General features: G+C 40.5%; 1 protein-coding gene across 1 annotated transcript in view; it reads right to left on the bottom strand.

Moving 5' to 3' along the window:
- The window catches only part of piezo1 (piezo-type mechanosensitive ion channel component 1), a 217726-nt gene extending 201506 nt beyond the window's left edge, over positions 1 to 16220 (bottom strand). The window contains 1 exon segment of the mRNA XM_052028089.1: positions 15672 to 16220. Coding sequence (XP_051884049.1) covers positions 15672 to 15735 — 64 coding nt within the window. The 5' untranslated portion in view covers positions 15736 to 16220.
- Between the last annotated feature and the right edge of the window lie 6647 nt (positions 16221 to 22867).

Below are 22867 nucleotides of genomic sequence, written 5' to 3'. Positions count from 1 at the left end.
TGTCAGGAAAGAATCAATAAAGCTTCCACAAGAATGTAAATATCCACACAAGCATACCTCCAGTATCTTGAAAAAGTGAATGAAATGGCATCAATACCAGATTAGATTTTGTAATTTGAAGAAAACAATTGTTCTAACAGTGCTCACTATTACTTATGTGGCATAAACCAAAGGACAATATTTCAAAACTTTGCAAATGCCAGAAGTCTGAAAATAAGAACAGAAAGTGCTTCACATACTCAGGAGGTCAGCCAGCAATGCAAAGAGAAACTGAGCTAACATTTTAGGTTGATTTCTTCCATTTTTCTAGTTTTGATGAAAGATATGTTTTAAGATACAGAAGCATGCAGGGAGGAGAGTGGAGTCTGAACACTCGCATGGAAATTGGACGAACATCACATGCACAGATAAACATGGATGTGCCAATTCCTGCAAAAAAAATGTGCGAACACAGTATCACAATCTGACTCACCATTCAAATACACAAAGGAGCTAGAGGACCTCAGCGGGTCAAGCGGCATCCACTGAGGGAAATGGACAGCTGACGTTACAGGTCGAGACCTTTCATTGACTGTCCATTTCCCTCCATAGATGCTGCCTGACGTGCTGAGTTCCTCCAGCTCCTTTGTGTGTTGGTCCAGATTTCCAGCATCTGCAGTCTCTCATGTCACCATTGCTGTACTTGGTTTAACCTTGCCGAAACAGTAGGACACATTCATTTCAGTTGTCCCACAAGTGTCAATACAGATTGTGCTCTAATTGTAGTGAGACTTGAATTCCCAGCCTTCTGTGTCCTGCCAATATTTAAGGCTCAATTGTGAATAACTGACATGTGATCAAGATACTGGAAAGCAATCAAGCCCCACAAAAATTTACCATCATAAGTCAACCTCTTTAAAAAAAAGTGAAGGAAAGAAAATTACTGTGTAAAATTGTATGTATTATTTATTGCAACAAACAATCTGCTGGAGGAGCTCAGCGGGTTGATCAGCATCTGTGGGGGGCGGGGGGGGGAGGAATTGTCGATGTTTCACGTTGAAACCCTGTGCGTCTCCATTGTATTATTTATTTATCAGTTTAAAATAGATCTGAATATAATCTAGTATCAATTTCAGGAGAGGAATGAAAGAGAAAGAAATATCTCAGGAATCACAAAAACACATAAGGAAAGATGAGGACCATAAGTGCCATATTTTAATAAAGATTTCATTGTCTAATTGATATTACAATTAAATCTGTTAATTTACTTGTACAGGTACCTGTATTTTTAAACAGATACTGAATTTGAATTAAATAGTTGCATCCAAAACATTTTACCCAAATTGTTGGAAAAAATTGGCTGACTGTGTCAGACACTGCACCACCTTTGCATCCTGTTTTCATGGAAAATGACTGCAGTAAAAATGAATTGCCACATCATCTGATGTAACGCTCTCTGGCATATGTCTAAAACACAATATTATTCATAATCAATATTTCCTGCCATAATTACAGTAATTGTATCCACCCTCTCTAGATATAGTTAAAGAAAATTCAAACTTTGGTAGTTTCTAGAGCTGCTGTTTATAATTAAGATGAGATTTCTTTATTAGTCACATGTACATTGAAACACACAGTGAAATGCATCTTTTTGCGTAGTGTTCTGGGGGCAGTCCACAAGTGTTGCCACTCTTCCAGCACCAACATAGCATGCCCACAACTTCTTAACCCATATGTCTTTGGAATGTGGGAGGAAACCAGAGTACCCAGAGGAAACCCACGCAGACATGGGGAGAATGTACAAACTCCTTACAGACAGTGGCCAGATTTGAACCCGGGTCGCTGAGGCTGTAAAGCATTACACTAACCGCTACACTACCGTGCCTGCCCCAAGTGGCTGTTTCATTCTCCAGAGACGCTGAGTTCACATCTCCAAACTCAAAGGGATAGTCAGGGTTTGCTTCCAGACGCATACATTTCACCACTTTGGCCTGCGATTTGGAAGAGCTGTTGACTGCTCTACTAAACCCTCTCTGCACTTTTACGGGATGCCCCTACTTGGCCAAGAGTGAAGGACACCTAGTCAATGTCCCCCACATTGTACCACTGAGCGTTAATTCCAATGCTCACTACTGTGCTCTCAGTTTATTTAATCTTCTCTCTTAAATCCCAATTTTTGTTCATCTTCCAATACATAATTCAAATGCTGCTCAAGTGAACACAATCTGCAGACGTGATTTTGACTTCCCAAGGCTGTAAACTTGTCAAAACAGTAGGATACATCCATTTCAGACTCCCACAAGTGTCAAATAGGGATTAAAATAAATAACTCATTTTACATCTCTTCTAATTTTATTTCTGTAAATCGATGTTGATTCAATAAGTAAATATATCATGTCAAACTGCCGTGTCACCGGGATCAGTTAGGTTGTATTAGATGAACTGCAAAGGTCTTGGTGTTTCTTTCAGGTGAGTAACTCTACTGCAAAGCAGACATGTGAATGCAAGACAAGGAAAAGATCAGGCCTGGCTCTGATGCATACCTCTCCAAAGCATGATAAGTAGATTTCCAAAACACACAGTACAGACAGTTACATAAAGAACAACCTCCTGGTCTGGAGAATCTCCACTGCATTTCCTCTGTGGCAAGTATATCCTTTCTTAAGGATACCAAAACTGCACACAATGCTCCAGGTGTGATTTCAACAAGGCTCTGGAGAAGGTGGATGTGGAGATTGGGGAGGATCTCAGGAAAGTCATAGAGCACAAGTTGCAAGAGGGTGAGAGGTTGCTGCTGAGCTTAGCCATGGGTCAAGAGGGAGTCAGGTGGTTAAGTGTTATGAGAGGATCAGAGATTCAGTTTGGCTGGTAGAGGGTTGGGGGAAGGTAATGAGAAATGGGGACCTCAAGGATCAGAAAAGTTTAATGACAGGGGAGAGAATCTTAACACCCAAGTGTAAGAAGTTTATGCACACAGCAGACCCACAAATTCTACGAGAACCAAGTAACAAATAGGCAATCATGTTTAGTGATGGAAATTCCTATGTGGCTACAAAAGCATTGGCCTACATATAAAAAAAGTTCAAGACTGTGGTTTGATCTCATACGGAGATCAGTCCATACTCTAGTGATGTGATGCTTGTTGAATGACAATGCAGATAGCTGGGGCACTTTCCTTCTTAAGGTTTAGGTTTATTTGCTAGTTTTTGCCTTCTTCTCTTGGAAGAAGGAAAGCATACCAGGGCCTTGGTTCCCACACTCCTTTAAACTTACTGGGCCCCAGGACTGCACTCCCCTTAAATTCTTCTGGTTCTGCTTTCCATGCTCCCTTGAAATTTACTAGGTTCATTGGAATATTTATTATACTAGTTTAATGTATAATATCTAAGATACAGTGAATTAAAAGTGAGTTGAATTAGAATAACGTCCAATAGTCTGGAAAATCTGCCAGTCCGGCACTGTACTTGAGTGCGTCAGATTCATGTAGTTTGTTGTAACTCTTCCCCTAATGTTATTTAACTGCAAGATTATTAATTAATGGTTTCCCATTGCATGCTACTAGATCTAGAATAGCCTGTTCCCTCACTGGTTCTTCAACACACTGATCTACAAAACCATCCCTTGCACAAATCTATGAATTTGGCTTCCATACAACTACTGCTAATTTAGTTTGTCTAGTCAACACATGGATTAAGGTTCCTAACATACATTTATTATACACATCTCCACTTTCCTGACTAATACTAAGCCCTACATTTCTACTACTGTTCTGGTGCCTATATACAACTCCCACCAACTTTCCCCTTGCTGTTTCTTAATTCCAACCAAAGAGATTCATTTATTTCATTTACTGAACAATGATTCTTTCTCTCAACAATGAACTTAACCCATCCTTTTCCATTTTCTCCTCTCTTCTAAAAGTTAAACATCCTGGAAAATTTCATTCCCAACCTTAGTTATTCTCTATCCATAATGGTTATTATGTTCATTCCCATTTATTCCTATTTTGCCATTAATTCACCTATCTTGTTATGAATGTCACATGCATTCAGATAAAAAAGCCTTCAGTTTTATCTTTGTACTAATTTTCCCTGCCCTTACCTATAATCATACTCACATTCTCTGTCTCTTCTTGATGAACTTTAGTTATTATTGCACATTTCATTACCCTGCACCATCACCTTAGCTTGCTAGATTACCCAACCCCCACTCCTAACCAATCCCCTGCCCTTTCCCCACCAACTGTCTGGTTAACTGTCCAGATGCTATCTCCTTTCAGTTTCTTTTTCTAGCTTTCAACACAAATGTTCTATCCTTCAATCTACATATTTTCACAAACAAATGATGTGCACTCTGGTTGGATGCTGCTTACACGACTTCTTATGATACCAGAATTGCATCATAACTGGCATGACAGGAAGGAAAGTCCTCAAACAGGAAGCCAACACTTCAGCTGATGAAACTGTTCCAGGAAAACAAAAGCAGTAATTTAAGAAAGTTACCTTCAGGGAGGATAGAACTCAACACTGTTAAAATGGTGGATGATCAGTACCAACGTTAACAGTAAACCAACATCTTAAAATTTCAGAACTGCAAATGAAAAAGTTTCTAATTTATTACAAGAAAAAACAGCTTTCATCAATTTTCTAAACATGATGATAACTTTTTCTAAATATTGTTTTGTCACCATTTACACAAGATTCTGATCTATTCTTTCTCCTGTTGAGAAGCGACACTGAATTATGTCCATTGTAAATATACTTCAGTGCTGTGGCAAAGATGAAGATATCTGGGACAGCTGTGCGGAAGTGCTAGTCATCCTGGTTTACTTGCCTTCTTGCAGAAGCACTTGATTTTATAACAAACATATTAGCGATTATCAACATCTTGTATAACTGAAGTGGTAATACACCAATTAAAAGATATCTTTATTAGTCACATGTACATTGAAACACACAGTGAAATGCATCTGTGTAGAGTGTTCTGGGGGCAGCCCGCAAGTGTCACCACGCTTCCGGTGCCAACATAGCATGTCCACAACTTCCTAACCTGTACGTTTTTGGAATGTGGGAGGAAACCAGAGCACCCGGAGGAAACCCACACAGACACGGGGAGAAAGTACAATCTCCTTACAGACAGCAGCCGGAATTGAACCCGAAAGGAATTGAAGACGAAAGGAGAATCCTGACAATAGGTCAGCCCAGCATCTGTGAAGGGAGAAACAGGGTTCACATTTCAGATTGATGATCTTTTATCAGTTTGTTAACTCTGTTTCTCTCTCCACAAATGCCATTTGATGTGCTGCATATTTCTTCTGCATTGTCTCAGTTTTATTTCAGATTTCCAGCATCTACAGGATTTTGCTTTCCTGCTAAGAATTTCAGTAGGGAGAGAGTTCAAAGGAGAAGCATTATCATCATTTGATCACTCAGTCTGACAAGAAGGGTGTCCATTACCTCCCAGTGACATCATAAAAAAAAGGAGCAAAATCCTGAATTCCCTTACCTAATTATAGTTTTTACATCTGCCTTTGCTGTTGGTTTATTAAATAAATTTTATTTAGATATTTGTACAATGCTACGAAATCTTTAAGAAATTGGCTCAACTTAAGGAAGATAGCTGCACAATTAGAATTCTCTTCTGCCAAATGTATATTCTTGACAGACTTGAAGAAAAACCCTTCCAAACTGCTACACGGAATTGGCAGCAATCTATCAGCATGAAAATACAAAGACATCAGGTATTTTAGAACAAAAAAAGATTGTGTACAGAGGCCTCATTTAGTTAGGGAACCCTCAGCTTTGAATACTTAAGATAACAGATCATATAGGCTGCTGTCTTCCCCTGTATAGGAAGACAAAGCAACACATTAAATCACAATGTCTAATTGTTCCATAAGCTAAACTCCAAGAAATAAGTAGACAAGCATCATGTTGACCAGCTCCTATACTCTTCCAATACAAAACTATGTGCAGTTTGGCAGAGCACTGCCTCTGCACAGAGTACTAATCGCACTCTCCCCCCCCCCCCCCCCCCCACCAACACCATATCAAAGCAGGTGCCAACAATTGCATCATTTCTTAAGGCCAGGAGAATGGATATGTGAAAGATTTACTAACCAAGAAAGGCCTTTCACTCTCTTAGCTTCCCAGACACAAGAGATTGAAACCAAAGATACTGTATTCAGCAAAATGCACAATTCAGAGGTCAATCACAAAAATAATCTCAATTTACTTCAAAACTAAGCACAAAAAGCAAAAAGTCCCCATTTAATCTGAGAAATATACAGGTCCAAGGGCTTAAAATACAATAACTGATTTAGTTCCATCTTATTGTTGCTACTTTAAAAATTATAAGGCATTCTAATTTCTTTTCCTCATGCACTGAGCAATCAAATGGATGTTGTGTGTCCAAGTCTGCCACAACCAGGCAACAATGGCTTAGAAATGTTCCTGTGCCTGGAAAGACAAAATAAAAGTCTATGCCAGGCAGGGGAAGTCAGGGTTGTGGAGCAGAGAAGCTTAGAAGTGGTAAACATTGGGAAATTAGTCAGTATGGGAATCAGACCATTGGTACATGGGAGAGGGAAACAGAATTAGGTTCAAAAGCTTGGAGAATTTGATAGTGGAGAACCACGGCAAGGAGTTGAATTTGTAAGATAATGGTGGACCTGGCTGAAGTTGATTCTGAGCTCATGCCCTCATAGCCTGAGATCCCAGTAATAAGCAATGAAGCAGGCCTAACAAGCATAGCGAAGGCCTGCTTCTCAGCATGAGTAGCCTGCAGAGTCTGGGGACAACTTGTGAAAATCATGAAAGTGGCATCCAGATGTGGTTTACATGCCACAGCACATGTGCAAGTCTCTCCATGCATTAGTGTTCCTGATGCATGGACAACCCTATAAACAAATGAGGTACATGAAATATGCAAATGAATCCTAGATCAGACTTTGCTAATGACAAAATTGTATCTTGCAACACATGCAAATGTGGCACTGTACAAATGAATTTCTAGGTCGATGGGGTTTATATGCCTTTCAATCATATTTTAGTACACAGTTTCAGTGTCAGATTTTCTTATTGGAAAATATTGATTAAAATTGTTTAATAACTGTGTTCTCCTTTCAGCAATAACTAGTTTTTCTTTAATCAGTAGAAATCCTAAGGTTTAGTGAATCATCATTCACTAAATCTAAAAACTGCAAACTCTGGTTTAAAAGAAAAATCAGAATTGTTTCAGTTTGTGGTTCCTCTCCCCCTAGCAACAACAGATCTAATGCACCAAAGAAGCACTCACAACCGATATTAGAACTGAAGATCTGGCAACTGAAAAAGAACAATTGTTGTCTAAAAGGAATGAAAATCTGTTACTTAGGTAAATTTTTTATGGTGTGTGCAGCTTTACAAAATACAGGAATGATTTGGTCTTCAAGCACATTTTCTCTTAGTCTCAGAATTTCTTCACATACAGCATCATTTATCAAGAGCTTGTCATTAATTTTCTGTAACTTGTAATGAGAGGGACAAAGGGTCCATGTGACTTACCACCATTCCAAAAGGGAAGTGAAATATTTCCCACTGATAAGAGAGCAGGAACTAGGAATTGGGATTTAATTTCATTTCTCACTGCTCCCAACCAGATTGTTCTACAAAATTAAAAATAAACCACCCTCACAATACATATTTCTCCCTTTACAATTTTTAGTACAATAGAAACCTTTTAATGGGAACATGCTGGTTGCAAGAAAAAAAATCATCCCTATTATCCAGCTATCCTCAGTAGTCAATAAACTAAGGACAGAACCTTTCAACAGTGCTGGTGTGTATGAAACAGCACCATATGTTACTGCATTTAATTTCTACTGCTGTATTCTGCCCTAAGAATGGTCAAGCTTCTGTTGTGAGGGAAATGCTGATGTCCATAATTTTCCACAAAGTCAATGATGCAATCTGAACTGAGAGAAAAAGTGATGGAATGAAATAAAAGTGAACTCCCCGTCTGGACTATTTTCAATAAAATAATTAGACGTTTACAGTGAGAAGCAGCTGAAGATTTCAATCATTGACAACTTACAGTAAAATAAAATTCTGTCTGTAGAAAAAACTCTGAACAAGCTCGACACAATAATGTTTTCCAAAAGTCACGATCAATTATATCTGTGTTTTATATGAAGCAATTAGTTTATGTAGAAGCCACTTCTACATAGATACATTTACCTAACCATTCATTACCATTTCATGGCATGGTGGCACTATAATTACAGAATAATGCTGAATAGTCTCCACAGAGTTCTATAATTTCCATTTTCAAGTGTCCTCCCAGGGCTTTGCTCAACTTTTCAAAAGTTGAACTGGATGTGATCAGCACATAAATAGAAAATGAAGTTGTGTTTTTAGAATACGTTAGCAAGGGGTGGCATATTGATGGTGAGAATTCTTGGAGAAGGACGGAGGTGATTGCATGAGTAGAGAAAAAGCCATTACTGGCACCTTACTGGCTACGACTGGACAAGTTAAGCAACCAGAGAACATGGCCCCACCCAAATGGATAACTTTATTACTCATTTATGAAGAGCAATGACTACAAGTAGGACAACCACTGCAAGGGTGCAAAACATATTCTGCCTATGCTGATGTTAGCCCTTCACTGCAGCTATCTAGACTAACCCGTTGTACAGCTTTTTTAATATTATTTTTCTAAGGATTTATCCAATTCAAATTGTTCTAATTCTTGTAATAATCATGCTCTCTGCACTATTCTCCAACTAAAAAGATAAACTGAAACCCACTCTCAAGCTTCTGTTAAGGAGCTTTTCATAAACTGATTATCTGTAACTCATTAACTTATCATCCAAATAACAGAGGATGTCCTTTCAACAGTATACCAGACACTGAAATTCCACACAGAGTGCAACAGCACCGTGTCTTTACATGTCCTGTCAATTTCACACACCTCAAAATAAACATACTTATCCTCCTTCAAAAAAAGTATTTATCAGCCTTTGACATTACAAATAGACACTGAAGACAGTTAGGATCATCATCATTTGAGTTCAAATCAGTGTTAGGATAATATTAGCACTTGTTGTGTCATGGCTAGAATATATTTCTTCCTTTCTGCTTCATTTACAGACTGATATTTCACAATTCTACAATGCTGAGACAATCAGAACTCCATTCAATAAATGCAAAAATACAATAATAAATATTGCTAAGTTAGAGACCAGCAAAAGATTTATCATTGATTTTACAGAGGTCTTCAAACCATGATTTACTACTGCAAAGGATTTTCTTAGGTCAAATTTTACACTGCATGCCAAGTAACATTAGCTGTAGCAATGCTCAAGGCAGCAAAGAACATGACAGAAAAATTGGTGAAGCTGCAAATAGTGAAAGTTGTCTAAGGATACAGTTGATCAGCTGGAAAGTTGGACAGAGCGGTGGCAGATGAAACTTAATCCAGACAAGTGTGAGGTAATGCACTTTGTTATGTCAAATACTGGCAGGATATATCGTAAACGGCAGAGACCTTAAGAGTCTTGATGTACAGAGAGATCTGAGGGTGAAAGTTCATAGTTCCTTGAAAATAACAACACAGATGAATAGAGTAGAAAGAAAGCATTTGGTATGTTTGCCTTCATAGGCCGAGGTATTGAGTATAAGAGTTGGAATATCACATTGCAGCTATACAAAACATGGGTTAGGCAATACCTGGAATATTGCGTACAGTTCTGTTTGCCAAACTACAGAAAGGATGAGGTCATATTAGGAGTGCAGAAGAGATTTGCCAGGAGGTTGCCTGGAAGGGAGGGCTTTGGTAACAAGGAGAGATTGAAAAAGCTGGGATCGTTCTCATTGGAGTGCAGGAAGCTGAGGGATGACCTTATGGAGCTCTGTATGATTATGAGGGGAACAGATAAGTTAAATAGACAGTCGTTTCCCCAGGGTAGGTGAGTCTAAAGCTAGAGGGCACAGGTTTAAGGTGAGAAGGGAAAGATTTAATGGTGATCTGAGGGGCAATATTTCCACAGCCCCCCCCCCACCCCCACAGAATGGTGGTTATATGGAACAAGCTGCCAGTGGAGGTGAAAGAGGGAGATACAGTTACAATGTTTAAAAGCCTTTTGGACAGGTACTTGGATAGGAAAGGAAGAGAGGGATACTGGCCTAATGTAGGCAAATGGGATTTGCATAGATAGTTATCGCAGTCAGCGTGGATGAGTTGGGCTGAGGGACCTGTTTCTGTACCTTACAGCTCTATGACTCAATTTAATGACTTGGCACACTTGGAGTTCAGAGCTTCAGACAGAGGAGGTTAGGAAGGGAAAGGAAGTGGAAAACCAAATGAAAATAAGGCAGCTTTGCACTTGAATGCCTTCTTACTCTCAATTCAATTGCAGAAGGCCAGCAGGAACACATACAGAAATAGTCTGTAGATACTTTCACTTACTATCTATTAAAGTCAATTAAGTGTAAATTGGTCAAAGTGTAAAACAGCAACAGATTTGATTCAAACTAGATCTTGTTTGTGCCAGGCAGATTAAAATGACTTCCTTGGCATGGCTCTTTAATCTGTGCTAGACTTTGAGCGAATCCTTCAGGATCAAGGATGGTTTACTTCAACCGAATTCTGAGAGTTCTGAGGTGACTAATGAGGCCAATATGGAAACAATACCTTTCCACAAGAGGAGGAGGTGCTGATGGTGAACAGTTTGTGACGTGATGCACTCCCTCCACTGTTTACACAGAGGTGCTCCCAACACATGGACTCAATGTTTTCAGCACCATCCCAAAAGCTGCTCCACTTTGAGCAGTTATAAGCCAGGAATTCCCTGGAGTTGGTGGGGAAGTTGCACTCTTCCATAGAGACTTTGAGAACATTAATGAATATTTTCCTCTGTCTGCCTGGTAATCAGTTCCCGTGACAGAGCTCAAATTAGAGCATCTGTTTCAGGAGTCTGGTGTCGGGCATGTAAACTACGTGGCCTGCCCACGGGAGTCGACCAAGTGTAATTAGAGTCTCAATGGCAGGAATGTTGGCTGGGAGAGGACACGGACATTGGTTTACTTATTCTTCCAGTGTACTTGGAGGATTTTGCAGAGACAGTGTTGGTTGTAAGTTTCCAGTACCTTAAGCCTTCAGCTATAGGTTGGCCATTTTGGAAAACAGGGATCACTGCTGCCTGGTGGACCACAGCCTTTGTGCCAGGTTTGAGGTCCTCACCTTCAAATACCCTTTTAGTCATAGAGTCAAAATTATACAGCATGGAAACAGGCCTTTCAATCCAAATCGTCCATGCCAACCAAGGTGCCTTCCTGAGCTAGTCCCATTTGCCTGGATTTGGCCCATATCCCTCTAAAACTACCCTGTCCATGAACCTGTCCAAATGTCTTTTAAATGTTGTAATTATACCCGCCTACACCACTTCCTCTAGCAGCTCGTTCCATATACCCTGCATCCTCTGTGTGCAAAAACTTGCCTCTCAGGTCCCCTTTAAATCTTTCCCCTCTCACCTTAAATCTATGCCCTCTAGTTTTAGACAATGCTACGCTGGGAAAAAGACTGTGACAATTCACCTTATCTCTGCCCCTCATGATTTTATGTACTTCTATAAGGTCACCCTTCAGCCGCCTTCACTCCAGGAAAAACAGTCCCAACTTATCCAGCCTCTCCTTATCTCAAGCCCCTCCATGAAGGAAAAATGGAAGAAAATTTTGTATTAAGAGTGCACTAAAATTTTGTTTTTCATTTTCAATATAATTTATTTGTCAAATCTATAACAAATAGTTACTGACAATCAATTTGTCATTTTCTCTTTAGTTGGTACAATTATTGATGTCTTAAGCCCTGATTTTAGATGATGTGATAGTTTCAAAAGCTTTTGTTGAAAATTTATAAATATCTTAATTCCTTTTTACATTATATCATCAGTATATTTTACATTCCATGCATCAGTAATAATCAAATTAATTCACTGCTGACTAGTCAATTACAGCATGTGACCCCTGAAATAGATCAAACTCTAAAGAAACATGCATAACATCCAGTCAGAAAATCTGTCACTTCTGGAATGCAAACCTTTGAACACATAAATAAATCAATATAAAACATTGTGAGCTGGATACATACCCTACCTGCACATTCAAACAGAAATAACCGCTCCAACTTGCAGGCAGGCAGGCAGACACACACACACACGCACACGCACACGCATAGCCAAGCATAGGAAGGGCTTCTGTGGGCTTCCAAAGGAGAAGAAATATATTCATTTTATTTATAGATTATAAAAATTTTAAATTCAGGAAGGGTCTTCTTGTTGTACTGGAAGATTTTCATACCTGTAAACTGTAAGCAATTTTAAATTTTTTTTAATGTCCAGAACAAGTACTGACATCCACTTGAACTGGTATTAATTCACACATCATTTCTAATCTACTTGTTATTTGAAAAACATTTTCAAATCACTGAGGCAATACCTAGTGCTAGAAATAACTGCACACAAAAGGCAAGTCATTGTCATGTACTTCATAGTCATATAACATGGAAATAGGCCCTTTGGCCCACTGAGTCCACACCAACCATCAAGCATTTACGTTAGTCTCATTTTTATTCTCTCCACATTCCCTTCAACTCTTCCCAGATTCTACTATTCACCTATATACTAGTGATACACTTATAATTGTATATATGCTATATACCATTTGGCCAATTAACCTACGAACCAGCACGTCTTTGGAACGTTGGAGCAAACAGGAGCACCTGAAGGAAACGCACACATTCACTGAGAGCACATGCAAACTTCAGGTCATGATGAAAGAAAAGTCTTGTCCAAAAACCCTGGAGAAAACCCTGGTAAATGATTAAACTAAGTGTGGACAAGGATGCAGAGAAGGAAGAAAAATCATTGAGCTTTGCAAACAGTGGAATGGATCTTAGGAATATCAGCATGCAAAGCACATTGGTCTGCAATCCCAAAAAATACAACACAGTAAGAAATGTATTCTTCTGACTGCTGTCAAAGGATTATGCTTACATTTGGTTTAATAAAAATGAAGTATAAATATGATTACAATAAGACAAGTATTTTGAAACTCTAAGTTGAATTTCAACTAAAGACAATTCAGACAACAATCCAAATGTTTCGCTTACGTAGCTGATGTTGAGGAGATTTGGTATGAGGAGCTATTACCCAACATAAGAATTGATACAGGTAGCTGGAGGCTTTACAGAAAACAGAATATGAAAATTTTACATCCCAATATGTGGAAAAAAAATTCTTCCTCAAACCCCCGCTGAATCTCCTACTCCTTACCTTAAACTTTTGTCTTCTGTGTCTTCTGGTCATAGACACTTCTGCTAAATAATAAAAGTTTTTCACTATCTACCCTATCTATGCCCCTCATAATTCTGTATACCTCCACCAGGTCCACCCTCAGCTTGCTCTACTCCAAAGAAAACAAACTGAGCCTATAAATGAAATGCTCCATCCCAGGCAACATTCAGATGAATCTCCTTTGCATCCTCTCCAATGCAATCAATAACGTGCTGACAAGAACTGCACATTGTATTCCAACTGTTTTGTATAGTTGTATCAGGGCCTCCCTGATCTTATATTGTATGCCCCAGCCAATAAAGGCAAGTGTCCCATGTGTCTTCTGAACCACTGTATCCACCTGTGTGCTCCCTTCAGGGATTCTGGGACATGTACCCCAAGTTCCTTCTGTTCCTCACTACTTCCTAGGCTCCTACCATAGCCTGCTTCTATACGAATAAAATAAACATTGACCTGGCCATCACTGATAACTCTTTTCTCTTCAAAATAGTACCACAGGATCTTTTACATCCACCCGACAGAGCAGACAATGCCTCAATTTAACTCATCTGATAGGTCATCTGAAAGGTGGCACTTACACTGTACAGCACTCCCAGTGCTGTACTGGAGCGCCAGCCTAGATTTTTGTGCTCTCGTTACTGGAGTGCAACTTGTATTCAGAACTTTCTGATTCAGAGGCAAACTCTACTCACTGGCCTGTGAATTGTTCTGAAACAATATGATTTGTGATAAGCAGTTACTGAACTACATATACAAGTGTAAAAAGAGTCAATTTATCAATAATACCAAAACCAGTTGGTTTTATATTTAATATTTTGAGAAGGATTTACATCCACTTCATAAGGTCTGTTAAACTTGCTCACATATCACTCAACAGAAAAACAAGATTGGGGTGATCTACGCACGTCAACTGGATGCAAAGGTGGCATTCAATAACTGGAGGGCACACTCTGCCAGGTAAAAGCTCTTCCAAGCACACCAGTATTTCTCATAAATTATAGTTAGTTTATACCATGTATATAAAAAAAAGACTCATTTTACCTTTACAGTTGTATTATATTGGAGCATTCACCATAGATACCAAAATAACATACAGATACAAAACCCATAACAAGAATTTTCAATATTTATCATTCTTAAATAAAATACAGGGATGCTGTCGAACGTATTTAACCAATGGTTCCATGAGCCCAATATGACAGAGTGAGAGTCCCAAATTACTGGATGATTCAGCAAAAAAAATGGGCCTGTTAATTCAGCTTCTTCAAAGTCATCAGGTTCAGTAATCTTTTCCCACCCAGCAAGGAACTACTTACACATGTGGGGAAAAGGTGGGAAAATGCATAGGACAAGTCTAAAAAGGATGTTAGTGACAGATCATAGCTCTTTTGTATCAGTCACATCAAATACTGTTTTTCTGTGATGCCTGATTAACATAAAACACAAACTCTGAAGTTAAAACGAAGCACATCAATATCAGAACGGAGACAAAAGTGGGTTTGCTTTTGCTCTCGGCCAGCAAGGGAAAACGGGAAGTTCTATGAACTCTATGAACTGCCAGCATGCGCTGAATATAGGATTTCGTTCACGTCAGGCTTGTAATAAATATTGCTGTAGAGCTCAGAACAACCTCAGTGCCTCACACTTTCACAATGCACCTCAGCCAACACTCTCACCCTACTGTACCACAGCCGATCTTTACATAAACGTTACGGCATACTTCCACATAGATGTTTATGTTCCACATGAGCCGAGGAGGGGGGAGATCGGTCCCACTACTGTGATAGCTGATACCACCCTCCTAGTGGACTTGCATGATCTCAGTGGAAAATTAATCTAGTGGATTTGCATGATCTCAATGCTAACTGAAATGATTGCATCACCATATACATTAATCTCATAAAATTATATTGTACACTGAAGTCTAGTCACCTGGGTGAAACACATTGGGGAAAAAAATGGAAGGCGATTGTACGATTCAAACCAAACACCCTCCGTGGCAGAGTTTCAGGACAGGAGAGTATTTCGGGAACCATAAGTTGTTAACTTTAGTTCACAGAAATCACTGATTAAACTGCTTCCTTCCATAAGTCGCAACAAAATACTCGTAAACGTTGAATACACACGTGCTTGGAGTGCATTTCTGAAGTGAGATGAAAAGAGTTGGGCTCGTTGTTTTGGCGGCGGGGTGGGGTTAAGAGAAGGGAAACTGAATTACGCGATTTTAAAAGAAACGATTCTCGCATTCCCGAGAGGGGGCACACGGTTACATCACTGGAAAAAGTTACTGCAGCCACAACTCTCCTCAGGATGAACGAGTGCCCAGTATTAATCGCCACACGCCGCAGACAGCACTCACCAGCCAGGAGGGAGAGCGGCAACAGCAGCCAGTAGAAGAAGCCACACGGCACCTGCACCTCCATCCCCACGGGCTCCGGCCACTCGCCACCTAATGACTCCGCACTGCCCCGGAGAAGTCAGGAAGGCATCGCCGGCCTGAAGCAACCTCCTCACTGTGCTGTCATCCGCCAGGGCGCCGGGCAGCGCCAACACGTGTGCGGCTGCAGTGGACAGTGGTCCCCGTTAGTCCCACCTCCAGATCGCTTCACTGGCAGCAAACAGACGCCCGCACTTGCTGCATCCCCCCTTCTTCCATCGCGGGGGAAGAAGCGAAGAGCATTTGACAAACTTTGCGTTGCGAGCTCGGGGGTGTGCGGTCGGGCTCCTCCCGTCGCGGCACGTCCCAGCGCCGAGTGGGCGGATCCGCGGCGCTGCCCCGCTCACACTGCTCCAGGCTCCTCTCTCCTCCTGGCTCTTCCCTCTCGGCTACTGCCAGGAAACTCCAGTAAACCAACTCAGATTTATTGCCCAATAACTCGCTTGGTTGTATTCACCCACAACTGGCGGCTCTAAATGCTGGTGGAATGTGCAGCTTCTCCGGAGCAGAGTTAACGTCACTTGCGTCAAACCTGAGCAGCTGCCTCCTTAATTACTCCCCTGAGAGGAAATCCTGACAGATGTTCGACAGGTTTCCACTTTGAAATGATATCGCCACCTACTGAGAGAAATACTTGTTTGTCAATGGGACCACGGGCGGATTGGTCTGACATGTATCAAACTTTTCCCTTTTGATTTTCTTCCCGTCTCATAGTTGGGATAAGTGCACATCAACCCGCCGTCTCATCTTATAATAATTGGATAGCCTGTTCCATATCCCCTTCCCGGCGGTGCGGCCACGTTCTCCTACCTCTTCCGTTATTGTCACTTTAGCTTTTCTTCCTGCACCACCTCAGTTCGCACGACTGCACTGTTCGCACCGACAGATAATCCGTCAGAACTCAGCTGGTCAAGCAGCCTAAAGGAATTGTCGACGTTTAGGGTCAAAACCCCACATCAGGACACAAGCAGCATCTGTGGGAGGAATTCGTTTCCTCCCACAGATGCTGCTTGACCAGCTGAGATTCCAGCATCTGCGCTCTCGTGTCTCTATACTTTGCTCCATTGTTCTTGCTCTCGTCGCTGTATCTGTTATTACCATGTATACCAGTTATTCTGTGAACTTCATGCTAGCAAGGAATTACATTGCACCAGGTGTGTATAACAATAAACTAAACTGAATCTGAATCTGCCATACTCCACTGGACTCAGTTATTCAACGCACTTCCAGCAAGTCTCCCAATTGCAGCCTGTGTAAACCAGAGCACACCCAACACTGCTGGTATGTCCTTATTCCAAATCCCATCATCCCCGTACTCACCATACAGTTGCTCCCAGTACGGTAATGCCTAATATTTAAAATTCCCTGCTGTGAATTTCTGTTATTTTCATTTTTCTTTTAAATTTAAAGTTCCCTCTTTATTTTTAGATCACTCTACGGCCTTGCCCCACCCTACCATTTGAACCTTATCCAACCCTGCAACTCTCCAAGGTCTTGACATTCCTCCAAAATCAGCTTGGAATATCCCCAGCATTCTGCAACTCATCATTAATAGCCACGCAAATCACAAAAACTGTCTTCAACTGCCTAGGCTCAAACAGCAGGAGTTCCCTCAATGACCCTCTCCAACTCCTTAAAGTCTCAAGCTTGGTGTCAAAGTTTGTTTATACTAGATCAAATGTAAAATGTTTTTGCTGTGAGGGCCCCAATCCATCCTCTTCAGGAAGGAAGGTTCCACATTACCTTCCACAACTGGGAACTGCATTATACAATATATATACAATATATCATTGTCATAGAGTCATGCAGCAAGGTAGCAGGCCCTTCAGCCCAACTGGTCTATGCTGACCAAGATTCCCATCTAAGATAGTCACATCTGCCGGTGTTTGGCCCATATCCCTCTAAATCTTTCCTATCCATGTACCTATCCAAGTGTCTTTTAAATGTCGTTAAGGTATCTGCCTCAGCCACTTCCCCCGGCAGCTCATTCCATATACTGACAAGTAGGTGAAGAAGTTGCCCCTCAGGTTCCTATTAAACCTCTTCCCTCTCACCCTAAACCGATGTCCTCTAATTCTTGATTCCCCAACCCTGGGAAAAAGACTGTCCGCTTTCACCCTATTTATGCCCTTCATGATTTTATACACCTCTATAATATCACCCCTCATTCTCCTACACTCCAGTGAATAAAGTCCCAGCCTGCTCAACCTCTCTCCATAACCCAGTCCCTTGAGTCCCAGCAACATCCTCGTAAACCTTCTCTGCACTGTTTCCAGCTTAATGGCATCTTTCCTATAGCAGGGCGACCAAAATGGAACACAATATTCCAAATATATCATCAACTGCAACATAATACCCCAATTTATATACTCAATGCCTTGACTGATGAAGGTCAGTGTGCCAAAAGCCTTCTTCACCACCCTGTCTACCTGTGATTTCACTTTCAGGGAATCATGTAGTTGTGTTCCTTGGTCCCTCTGTTCTACAAAACTCCCCAGGGCCCTACTGTTCACTGTGAAATTCCTAACCTGATTTGTCTTCCCAAAATGCAATACCTTGCACTTATCCAAATTAAAGTCCATTTGCCATTCCTTGGCCCACTTACCCAGCTGATCAAGATCCCTCTGTAAATCCTGAGAACCATCCTCACTGTCAATGACACCACTTACTTTAGTGTCATCTGCAAAACTTACTAACCATGCCTTGTACGTTCTCTTCCAAATCATTGATATGGATGACAAACAGCAATGGGCCTAGCACTCACCCCTGGGGAACACCACTAGTCACGGGCCTCCAGTCCATAAAACCTTCCACCATCACCTTCTGCTTCCTACCATCAAGCCAATTGTGTATCCAATTAGCCAGCTCTCCCTGGATCCCATGTGATCTAACTTTTCATAGCAGCCTACCATACAGAACCTTATAAAAGGCCTTACTGAAGTCCATATAGATTACATCTGCCCTCATTGACCTTCTTGGTTACTTATTCGAAAAATCATTCAGATGCGTGAGACATGATCTCCCACGCACAAAGCCATGCTTACTATCCCTAATCAACCCCTGTCCTTCCAAAGGCATGTATATCTTATCCCTCAGAATCTCCTCCAGTAACTTACCTACCACAGATGTTAGTCTTACTGGTCTATAGTTCCCAAGTTTTTCTTTGAAGCCTTTCTTAAATAAAGGCACATTAATCACCCTCCAGTCTTCTGGTACTTCACCTGTCACTGACGATGATGCCTATATCTCAGCCAGGGCTCCTGTAATTTCTTCCCTAGCTTCCCATAGTGTTCTTGGATATACCTGATCAGGCCCCAGAGATTTATCTACCTTCATACATTTTGAGACATCCAACTCTTCCTCTGCTGTATCATATGAAGTGCAGTGCCCACCATTGTTTGACATCACAACCTTCACAACCATCACAAATTGCTGAAAGCTTTTCTGGTTGCTTCAAGAATGTAGTTTCTGTTGTTTACTTTAGGGATGGGCACACAGAATAATTCATTTTTAATTGGTAAAACTAGAACAATTTAGTGTCAAATTCAAGTCCGTTTAAAAAGGGCCAGATTCAATTATACTGTTACGTGCTCTATTAGCCTGGTCAATGTTGGCCCAGTAGAGATGCATTCCTCACACACAGAAGAGCTATTCTAACTGCATCCCTTTTCTTATTTGTCTTGTTCTCTTTAGCTGAACTAGCGATACTCAGTCTTTTCTTCTAAAATAAGTTAAAAAAATCTTACATTTCATAACCTCATGATGTTAATTTATAGTCAGTTGTGAACTTACATTTATTGTGTAGTCACTGTTGTAATGTGGAACATGCAGTAGTCAGAGCTTTGTGTTCACTCATGGACAACAACTCTGTGCTGTATCTCTGTCTATGTTCTCTTCACTGGTCAGTGCACCTGTGACTTCTACGCCTGTACATTAAAACACAAAAGTCAGACAAGTTGGAAGGCAGATTCCTTGAGTCCAGCAGCAGAGCCCTGACATACAGAACTGCCTTCATTTTATATCAGGCATGGGTGGCATAAGTAACATAACATTATTCATCTGAATGGAGTCAGTAAAAAAGGTAAATGCAGGTTATTTATTTATCTATTTATTTATTTATTTTGCTTTAGTTAATTAATTTCTAGGATTTTAAGTGTTTTTAATTGCATTATTTTTTAAAATTTTTAGTGGAGCAGATGGGTAGCAATGTGCATCCATATTATTCAATCCCTGGTCTTTGACACCAAGCTTTCTACTTCTTTCCCCTATAGCATTTCTCTTGTCCTCCCCCCGCAGTCCAGGAACACAAGCCCCTGCAGTGAAAAAGTAAGAGCAGCCCTTGGGTGCTTCACCTTCTTCAGTCTGAACCAAAGATTATCCATCTGTGCCCACTCTCTGTTTTCTGTCAGTTGACCACTCCTCAATTCATAAAATTATATTGCTATCCAAGCATTCTAAGTCTACTTAAAAATCTCTTGTGTGGCACCTTCTCAAAGGCTTTCACAAAGTCCTAATGCACCACGTCAACTTGTTGCCCCTTATCTATTCTGCCAACTATAAACTCAAGAGGTCCAATAGATTTATCGAACACAATTTCCCTTTCGTAAATCCATGTTGATTCTGCCCCATCCTGTTGTTGCTTTCCAAGCACACTGTTACCATTTCCTTAATGATTCCAGCAATTCCCTATTACTGATATCAGGCTGACTAGGCCAATGCTCCTTGTGTTCTCTCCTTTTTTAAATAGTGTGGTTACATTTGCTATCTTCCAAACTGTGGGAAACTGTTCTACAATTTGAAAACCTGTGCATCTGGTATCTCCGTTGTCACCTCCTTCAAAATCTCAGGATGCAGGACATTGGATCAGTGGCAGTGATTGCCTTTCATTCCCACTAATTTCTCCAATACCAATTTTCTTTTAACTGATGCTTATTTCTATCAGCTTCTCATTTATTCTAGACCTATAGTTCTCCACTATTTCCAGGACTTTTTTCTGCATCTTCTTCTGGGAAGGCAGCCACAGGATATTTGTTTAAATTCTCTGTCATTTCCTTATTCCACAATATAACTTCTCCCATCTCAGTATGGCTGTGACTGACATTAATCTTATTAATTTCTTCCCTTTTGCACTTTTTACATATGTGGTTAGCGTAACGCTATTACAGGCGCCAACGACCCAGGTTCAATTCCAACCGCCGTCTGTTAGGAGTTTTGTACATTCTCCCCGTGATCTGCGTGGGTTTCCTCCGGGTGCTCTGGCTTCCTCCACATTCCAAAGATGTACTGGTTAGGAAGTTGTGGGCATGCTATGTTGGCGCTGGAAGCGTGGCGACACTTGCGGGCTGCCCCCAGAACATTCAACGCAAAGTTGCATTTCACTGTATGTTTCGGTGTACATGTGACTAATAAAGAAATCTTATCTTACAATCTATTCATAAGTATCTCGTAGTCTACCTTTGTATTCTATTTTCCCTTTCCTTATCAGTGCCTTCATCTCCTTTGCCGGATTCTGAAATTTTCCCATTCCTCAAGCTTACTGTTTTTTTTAGACTTCCTGGCAGACTCTGGCCATCTTTATTCAAATGTGCTACCCTTTACTATTCACTGTGTCCTTTCTCCTTAACTGTTTAAATTTCCCCTCACCAGAAATCTTACCTCCCACCTATTTAATTCAAAGGCTTACCTACAAACTTACCATTAAAACTTGCTGGGATACCGGTTCCAGCTTAATTCAATGGAACAGCTCCCTCTTTCCCCCAGTACTGGTGCCGGGGTCCCATGAATTGAAACTATTCCTCCCATACCAATCTTTGAGCCACACATTCAATCCTCTCTTCTTATTTACCCTATGCCCATTTTCACATGGCTCCAGTTATAATCCAGAGATCATCACCTTTGTGACTCTACTTTTTAATAAGGAACCTAACTGTCCATATACCTTCAGCAAAATCTCCTGCTTTGTCTCATCTATGTTAATGGTTCTCATATGGACCACACAAGCATATTTCCCTCTCAGTCCAAGTTCCTCTCTATCCCAGAGGAGATGCCCCCAACCCCAGCACAGGATAACAACACAGCTTTCAGGATGCATGTTCATAGCTCCAGAGAATTTGATCTACCCATCCCTTTTCATTCCCACAACTTGAATGTACCAAGGAGCTATGGTCAGATTACTCATCCATCCCACTCTCATCCAAAGAGGTGCAAGTACCTTGTACCTGTTGGACAAATGCAAGGTCTGAGGCTTCCTGCAACATGACCTTCTAGATCCCTATACGTGCATCACTTATTGTCACACCCTACTGTCGCTCTGAACTTGAAAGAATTTAACAGTAAAACTAAATTAAGTCAATAAATGCACATGAAAATGAAGTCACCTCCTTACTCACTGAAGTCCAGATGCTACAGTTTACTGAACACGGAAATATATTTTTCTTCTTTTTCCTGTGGTTACTCCTGAACATCTCCAAATTGAAACATCAACGACGTGTCCTTACTTCTGAGATACCCAAAAACTTCTTAAACCAATTCTCACTACTTTTTTAATTCCTTTAGCTAGAAGATGACGATCACCCACTACATAAAACTTTATATGAATATTCAGGAAATCACATTCAGAGTCTCTCCCTACAGATAATTGGTCTTCAAACTGTTCTTATTCTCTTTTCCCAATGTTGAAAAGCAATACAAAACTTTAAAATTAAGAATGGCAGTTCATAAGACAAATGCAAATGAAAAATGTAGACGTCTAACTTCTATTTTGTAATTCTCAGTAAAGTTCAAACAACTAAAAAAAGTACCATTTTACTGTCAACATAGTGTAGGATTTTATCCCTGTTGGGTTACAAGAAATGAACTTTAAATACTCCTATAGATGAATCCAAAATCTGAAAACAAGAATAGAAAATGGCAGTAAAATAGGTGATTGGATAGTTGGGTGGCAAAACTCCATGCAAGAGTTCTGAAAAAAATATAGTGGATAGTTTGTAATCAGTTAGACTATCGGGAGGCTATCAGCAGGAAGATGTAGCACGCCTCCAAGTGGTCAAGTCAGATAAACCCATGGATATGAGCCTACAGTTGTGACCTCTGTAGAAGAGACTGTCTGTCGTCTGTTA

The sequence above is a fragment of the Pristis pectinata genome, chromosome 13 (genome assembly GCF_009764475.1).
Source record: "Pristis pectinata isolate sPriPec2 chromosome 13, sPriPec2.1.pri, whole genome shotgun sequence".
Classification (NCBI taxonomy): Eukaryota; Metazoa; Chordata; class Chondrichthyes; order Rhinopristiformes; family Pristidae; genus Pristis; species Pristis pectinata.
This window is presented reverse-complemented; position numbering and strand designations above follow the sequence as displayed.